This window comes from Nomascus leucogenys, chromosome 5 (assembly GCF_006542625.1).
Source record: "Nomascus leucogenys isolate Asia chromosome 5, Asia_NLE_v1, whole genome shotgun sequence".
NCBI lineage: Eukaryota > Metazoa > Chordata > Mammalia > Primates > Hylobatidae > Nomascus > Nomascus leucogenys.
The window spans coordinates 77465087-77473449 of record NC_044385.1 but is presented as its reverse complement, the minus strand read 5'-3'; the positions used below and the strand labels follow the sequence as shown (position 1 = coordinate 77473449).

Below are 8363 nucleotides of genomic sequence, written 5' to 3'. Positions count from 1 at the left end.
CCTCGGCCTCCCAAAGTGCTGGGATTACAAGCGTGAGCCACCGCGCCCGGCCTAGATTCTTTAATCGTAAATGAGAACTAGACAGCTACTCATCTTTCCCTTTTCACTCTGGCTTCCAGGAAATTCCAGGAAACTGCTGTAGCAGTTACATTTTTCTTTACGGTGGATATAGTTGTAGACTCCTTTTGGGGGGCCCGCTTTTCTATTTGCATTGTCTTGTTTCATTTGGAACTTAAATTGCCTCAATCCTTTGTAGACATAAACAGCATAGAAAATTAAATGCAGGATAATAAAGTGAAGTGCCTCCCTCCCGTTCATCCAGGTGGAGGCTTCTTCAATGAAAAGGGCACTCACTGACCCTCCCGCGCACAGCGGCCACCAGGTGGCACCAAAGCTTCCCCACAGCCACCTTCAGGGATGCGATTTGGCTTGAAAGCGTTTCTGTTCAGCCGGCCGGCCAGTTCTTGGGCTGTGCCACACACATTCAGAGTGACTCCAATCCAAAATGCTCTGGGTTTAGTTTTAGGGACTGGGCAAGGCTGACCTAAGGGAGTCAGGCAGCCTCTTTCAGGCGCTTAACTGATAAGATCAATATTTCAAATGTCTCAAATGGACCACTCCCAGCCAGAACAGGGCAGTGGGGCATGGTGAAGCAGCTCCATTTTTCTTTCTTTCTTTTTTTCTTTTTGAGATGGAGTCTTGCTTTGTCACCCAGGCTGGAGTGCAGTGGTGTGATCTCAGCTCACTGCAACCTCTGCCTCCCAGGTTCAAGCAATTCTCCTGCCTCAGGCTCTCAAGTAGCTAGGATTATAGGTATGTGCCACCATGCCCAGCTAATTTCTGTATTTTTAGTAGAGAAGGGGTTTCACCATGTTAGCCAGACTGAGCTTGAACTCCTGACCTCAAGTGATTCACCCACCTCAGCCTCCCAAACTGTTGGGATTACAGGTATGAGACACCGTGCCTGGCCTACAGCTCCATTTTTCTACCACCATCCCAGATAACAGGAGGCGACACCCTCATCACAAACAGAGTTCATGGAGGTTGTCAGTGGGACCCAGAAGGGGTCTTTTTGTCTTTACCATGTATTCTAGTGACTTCAGTCTGAAACGAGTGTGTTGCTCCTTATAGTGGGCACATCATGGGACATCAGTCCTCACCCCTCTAAGATGGAAATTGTTAAAAAGACTCAAGCCTGCCGACATTCATTCATGTTTGCCTCCATTATTCACTCAGGGAAATTAGATCTTTTAAAACCACTTTGTAAATAGACCTCTGTGCGCAAGACTAGAAAAAGCCTTCAGTAAAAGGTGGAAGAATGTACTAATATATAATCTTTAAATTCAGGTTCCTGACCCTTCATGGTTCCATTTGTTATAATAACAGTGTGTCAAAAGGTGTTTCCCTTGAGAACACAATTTATTCATGTCAGCTTCTCATGCTATTTTCTGAAGCCTCTGCAGTATCTGATCAATTGTATTTCTCAGGAATGCCAGAGAAGCAGAACCCTACAAATGATGAGCACATGGAGCCACGTGGCCTGGGGTGGAGGAGAGGGTGACTATTCAGCTATTCCTACTGCTCTCCTGAAATTCATACCCAGGGATCACTGGTCAGAACTGGTCACTGATACCGGTCTGAGGGTATGAGGAGGGAGAAGCTGTCCACAGCTGGTTTTATTGCCCTTAAAAATCTTATAGGAATTCCATGAATCTATTCAGATGCCTCTTGGCTGACAGTTTGGAGAACTAATTCATCTACAGAAAGTAGAAAGATAGGCCGGGCGCTCTGTCTCATGCCTGTAATCCCAGCACTTTGGGAGGCTGCAGTGGGAGGAGGGTTAGAGTCCAGGAGTTTGAGACCAGCCTGGGCAACATAGCAAGACTCTGTCTCTATAAAAAATAAAAAATTAGTGGGGCATAGTGGTGCATGTGTAGTCCCAGCTACTCAGAATGCTGAGGTGGGTAGATCACTTGAGCCTGGGAGGTTGAGGCTGCAGTGAGCCATGATTGTGCCACCGCACTAAGCCTGGGTGACAGTGATATCCTGTCTCAAAAAAAAAAAAAAAAAAGGAAAATAGGGAGGTAGGAAGATACCTGAGTTTCTCCTGATTTCCTTGTGGCCAGGAGCTCATTCTAAGTAAAGTAAACATGTGGTCTCACCTGGGAATGCACTGGGTGGTACAGTCCAGTACACTCTGCTGTGACTGTCCCCCTGCCCTCAGACCCAGGGGCTCAAGGAGCAGCCAGTACTAAAACCCAGTTTATTCAAGCACACATCAACCCTCCCATGTCACAAAAGTCTCTGCAGTGGCTCACCCACTGCTTCCACCAGTTTCTCTTATGCTCCTTTTAACCAGTTGAAGTGACCTAAGATGATTTCTGTAGGACTTGCCAGGTGAGTTGGGGACAGACAGAGAAAGATTTGCTCTTTAAAGCAGATACTAGGTGGTGTTTAGTGTAGGCCAAAGTGGGACTGTGAGCAGTAATTTGGGGGTGAGGGGATCTTACTTGGAAAAGAGGCAAATGAGGGATGGGATGTAACTCAACCAGAGCACTTACCAACACACCCCCTTCCCTGGCAATGCTGGAGGAAGTGCAAGGCCAAGGAAACGAGACACGGTTCCATTAAGTAACAAAAAACCAGGGCTACAATCTAGACTTCTTACACTACAGAGCCTAATACATAGAAATAATTTATGAGACAACCTCAATATCTTTCAATTGAATGCATTTATTGAGCACCTACAATGTGCCAGCATCTTTTACAAGGGTAATACTCCAAACGAGTCAGGATCCTCCAGAGAGTATTGGGAGCCCTTCTGGATGAGGAAGATGCTACTGGAATGGCCAGAAATGGAAGGGAAGGCTTTGGTAAATGTGTTCCTGTGACTCCCTCTCCATGGAGGGACTGCCATTTCCATGCGTTCTGCAGTAGGCGTCCTCTCCCTGCTCACCTGATGCTATGGGAACATTTTGCATTTCTTGCTTTCAAATGTTGTCTATGATGTCCTTTGGGGTCACTCAGTTTGGTAGATTGGACTGTGATGAGGGCAGGTCCCAGAGTTGTACTCTAAAGCAGTCCTAGGCGAGCATGTGAGCATACTGAAATAAGGACACTGATTAGGGAGAAAGAAGGAGCCAGCCCTCGGCCGTTAGCCTTTTTTTTTTTTTGGCCTCACTGACTTTTGCTACTGATGAACTTGCTTCCCTGTTCATTGGAGGTGGTATCATCACCTCTGAATTATTTTTCTCCTTCTTCCTAATGTTTGCAGGTTGCTTTTCATTATCAGCTATTGACTGAATCACATTTCTGGGCAGAAGGTGCAGTGCTGGTGGGTTTCCAGGAGTCGGCTCTGCAGAAAGAAGCTCCTTCCTGTTCTGAGTCCTGTGGTTCTGTAGTCATTGGTCTAACCTGAGTAGCCCACTTTCTTGGCATGACACACCACAGCAGCATTAGGTGGGAGACTTAGAATTTTTGTTGTTGACTGGAGCTGGGATGTTGAATCAACTTCGGGCAGCAGCCTAGCTCAAGGGATAATAAACTATGACACTTGGGCCAAATCTGGCCCACCAGCTGTTCTTGTAAATAAAGTTTTATTGGCTGGGAACGGTGGCTCATGCCTATAATCCCAGTACTTTGGGAGGCCAAGGTGGGCGGATCACAAGGTCAGGAGTTCGAGACCAACCTGGCAAAGATGGTGAAACTCTGTCTCTACTAAAAATACAAAAAATTAGCCAGGCATAGTGGCGTGCACCTGTAGTCCCAGCTACTCGGGAGGCTGAGGCAGGAGAATGGCGTGAACCCGGGAGGCAGAGCTTGCAGTGAGCCGAGATTGCACCATTGCACTCCAGCCTGGGCAACAGAGTGAGACCCTGTCTCAAAAAAATAAATAAATAAAGCTTTATTGGAACTCAGCCATTCCCATTCATTAACATTATTACCCATGGCTGCTTTCATACTACAGTGGCAGAGTTGAGTAGCTTCAACAGAGACCGTACGACTAGCAAAGGCTAAAACACTCATTATCTAGCCCTTTTCAGAAAAAGTTTGCTTACTCCTTATCCTAAATTAGGAGACTATATGTTTTTAAAAATTTAAATTAGAGCAGAATATTACAATTCTGAGTGTTGGAGAGTCCAGAATGCTTGGGGCAAGACCTAAGGCTGTCATTACAAGGATGGAAAAGACTTGAAGCTTCAGCTGAAGACCGATGGTTGGTAACTGCTGCCTGGAGGGTCGTGTTGGAAAGGACTCTGAGGCTGTGTCTGGGCTGGCGTGGGCATTTCCAGAGAGATGAACACTGTGCCATGATTAATTCAAGGAGCACCAGCCTGGGAATTGAGCTTGGCAAACCCACGCTCTTCTTCCTCAAAGGTAAATAGTATCCAGGGACAGCTTGGCACTGCCCCTGATGCCAGCCTTTGGCATTGCTGAGGTTGGAGCTGTAAACAAACATACTCTTACTGAGGTGAGAGGGAGATGAGATTCAAATACCATTCACAGTGTGACAGTAGCAGAGAACAGGCAGGAAAAGCCAAGGTCGTTGGGCTTCAGCGTTAATTAAAGCTCCCATGCAGTCATGTGAGGCTGGCAGTGCACTGGTGTTTGTTCAGGAGAGCGTTTCATGTAAAGTTTCCCGTTTTGGGGAGGACATCATTATTAATCTGTGTGATCAAAATGCTGGCTAAAATGTTCCAAATCATTTAAAAATGAGCAACATAGGCGTGTGACCCAGCATGGTCACAGCAGAAAGCAGTATACAGTCCGGCTCCTGTCATTTGAATATTGCCCTTAGACTGTAGTTTTTGAAAGTTGAAGAATCTTAAGACTACCTACCCATGATGTCTAATTCTGTAATCCCAACAAATGCTCTTCCTCAGTGATCCAAATAAATTTAGGTAGTGGAGTGGTCTTCAGAAGCCCATCATCCATTCCAGTGAAATGTGCTGTTGAAAAGGTGTATGCAAATCTACTTTCTGAAACTCACATATTTTAAATGCACCAAGAGTCTGTTACTCATGCTAAATCTTTATAAAACACATTAGCGACCTCTGCATAAATCCAGATTTTCAGGTGTTGCATGGCTTCAAGGTGAGGAATTACCTTAGTCTGATACATGTTTACTTCTCAAGCTGACTTTTTCCACTATAAGCAGTGCTTAAACATCCCTAGGGCCACTGTTTTCTGGTAATGTAAATATATATGGTGAATCCAGTAAGGTGTGCATCATGTTATTATGCAGTAATCCCTCATACAAGTCACTTACTATCTCTCCCACATTCAACGTTTTGGCCTTAATTGATTTTCCTTCATACCATGGAAAAATTGCCAAATTGGTTCTGGCTGACTAGGTTTTCTTTTCATTTCAAATAATTATATAAGCCATTTAAATTGTATAAACCCACTAAACCATATCTCAAATGCTGAATATTCAAAAAATATATTTTATGACAAGTTTGTTGAGAATTTATTTGCATAAAAATGCCAGTATTTTTCTGCTGTGTCTCTAGAGATATACCACACCCCAGCTAAGAGTGGGTGGTAGGCAAATGTGCTACGGGCTCCTGGGAAATGGATCATGAAGAATGTGGTGCGCTCAGTGGCCAGAGGGGCAGTGGGGCCTGAGTCTGTGTCTCTGAGTTTGTGTATTTCGAGAACAAGAGCAGAGGGCATTCAGATGTAGAATTCCTCCATGTCATTATCCCCGGGGCCAGCCGACCCTGGGGGTGGTGGCACGTTTCCATCGGTCTGCTTGACTTTGGGGGTATCACATGGGAGCTGTGGGGAGGAGTCTGTGAGGGTGGAGGTGCTGGGAGCTGGGGGAGCAGCACCAGCTGTCGCTGAGGAGCTGGAAGACCTTTTGATGAAGAAAGGGAGGGAAGCCCAGGAGGCCTCTGTCGTCACCCTGCTGACAGCGGGCAGTGGTCCCTCCCTGGAATCCTTGTGAGCTGCCCAGTGGCTGCTGCATCTTTCGGAGGGGAGGGATGTCTCCACTGTGCTGCAGAACCTACTGGGTGCAGAATACGCAGAGACCACAGACAGGTCCGATGAGGACAGCCGCAGGCCTGTGTCCACGTCTGTCTCCTGGGCCCCCTCTAGATCATCAATAGAGAGGAGGTGGCCATGCCTCCACTCTGATGCCCTGTGCCCTGGGGCACCTGTGCTTGAAAACCACTGTGGTTCAGCTGAGGAGGCCAGGGAGGGGCCGCCCGTGGGCAAACAAAACAAGGACTTGCTTCTCTGGAAAGACCAGGGAGGGTTGGGGGTGCTGTTGGCTCGTCCGGCAAATTCCTGCTGGTGCCCAGGAGGCAGGCCTGTCCGGATGGGCCCCGGGTGAGGATTGTTGAGCGGGGACTGCTGGCTGCTGCCAGGTGTATGGCTTGGTACAGCAGTGCTCGGCAAAGGAGTGGAATGACGTTTCTTCTCGGAGGAATGATGCACTCTGCCAGGTTTAGGAAACTTCTTATGCACCCTTTGTGCCTGTGGGGGGAGAGGCAGATCATATTAGTGCGGGATGGGAATTGTTAAATGCATCAGGAAACACAGTTACCAATCACTGGAAACTCCTGGCAATGTCATGGCAATAAAGCATTACCAGCGTTACCAGTTCTGCAATCTCTAGAGCAAAGACAGAGGTAGCAGAGCTTTGAGGAGCACCAGACAGACTTTTCCGTCTGAGGAGCCATCTCCGAGGCTAGGAGGAGATTCAGCTCCTTATGACAATACAGAATACTTTTTAAAGCACACATGCCCATTGCGCTCAACAAACTGGCAAAAAGAACACGGGCCTGGCTGAGTAGGATAACGGAGATAAGAATTATCACAAAATGCAAAAAGAATGCTTGCAGGGTTTGTTTCCTTCCAACCAAAGAGTCACAGTGTGCTCACCTGATAGACACTGTTTGGAAATGTTACCGATGAGAGGACAGAAGTGATCAGGATGGGCTATGCACAGACAATTTCAGACCAGAACCATGTGATTCTAGTACATGCATGATAGCCAGGACACAGTCTTAGGGTGGGGTGGTCCATGGTTCCAGACAGTAAATCCTCCATGAGTGAGGGGCTGTCGGGGTTAGCATTTATCTACTTGTTGCTAGTAACTACTGATTCCTCTATATACGTTGCCTTTCAGGAACAGTGTACAGGAAAGGGAGCTGCCACCTGCTGACTGTTCCTGCAGATCCTGCAGGGGTTGGCTGAGCAGCTTTGCCCTGTCATATCCCAGCCTGTCCTCCTGGTCCAGCAGCCCTCTCCCGCCCTCACTGCAGCTCACCAGTAACCCATTTCTGTTGCGCAGAACCGGAGACCTCTCTTCCAATGCGCATTTGCACCAGGGTCTGCTTCTCCCAGGTTCTCTCTCTGGTCTGTGTCCAAGCCTACAGGCCAGAACCCAAGGCCAACCCTACTGTGCATCCAAGGTTTCGATTAAATAATGGGTTTGGGGGCAGTCGGTCTGGCTTGACTTAGTATATATTAATAGTATCTGATTTACAAATCCCTGCAGTAAGAAAAGGGTTCTGACTGGGGTTTACTACAGGGGCTCTCTCTTGGCATCCAGCAGGAATGGAGAGTCACCCCTTTGGGACCGGGTAAGGAGCAGCCCCAAAAGGCTCAGATGTGCCTGAGAGATGTCACAGGTGGGTGGCTGCTGGGGAAACAAACCAATTTTCTTAATCATTTGAATTGGCTGAATAAAAGAGAAAATAAGTCATGAGGCTATTAAAGAAGTCCTTGGGTACAGAGGTTGTTTCCGGGGGAGGGGGACAATGTTTATTAATTCAAATGTCTATCTTATTTTTTCCAAAGGCCAATTCCTTTGGGTGCCCTAATGTCATTTTCCTTCTTGATAAGTATGCATCACCTTGTAACTTCTGTCTGCAAAGTCTTATTTGAGAACATGCACTTGGTGAAAAATTATTGCAGTCCGAATCTGCCTGAAAAAGGAAGACTTTGTGGTTGCTTTATGAGGAGCAGAAGGTCAAGGTTCCCATGCAAGGAATGCCAGGGGACGTCTAAATCTTCCCACTGTCAGGGAATAGGGCACTGTTCAATTTGGCTTAAAATCAGGCACAACTGATGGAGGATGAACATTGTGTAGTTTTGCAGAGATTTTCATGACTGTGCTTGTTTAACAGAAATCTATCTGTACTCTCTTATTTTTACCACATGATGAAGGTAGGAATCCAGACAAACCCTACATTCTGCTGCTTTGAAGAGAGATGGTACCCGGTCTTTTTCACTGGAGGGTGCCCACGTGCACAGTGGAGCTGCCTGCTGGGTGGGCAGAATTTGAGGCTGACATGGCACTGTGAATAACAGCAGGAATCCTGGGCGGCAGCAGGAGGCAGGTGGCTGAG

General features: G+C 47.1%; 1 protein-coding gene across 1 annotated transcript in view; it reads right to left on the bottom strand.

Moving 5' to 3' along the window:
- Positions 1-2717: 2717 nt before the first annotated feature.
- Positions 2718-8363, bottom strand: part of FAM124A (family with sequence similarity 124 member A) — a 68753-nt gene continuing 63107 nt past the window's right edge. The window contains exon 4 of the mRNA XM_003270112.3: positions 2718-6483. Coding sequence (XP_003270160.1) covers positions 5677-6483 — 807 coding nt within the window. The 3' untranslated portion in view covers positions 2718-5676. The remainder of the gene's footprint in view (positions 6484-8363) is intronic.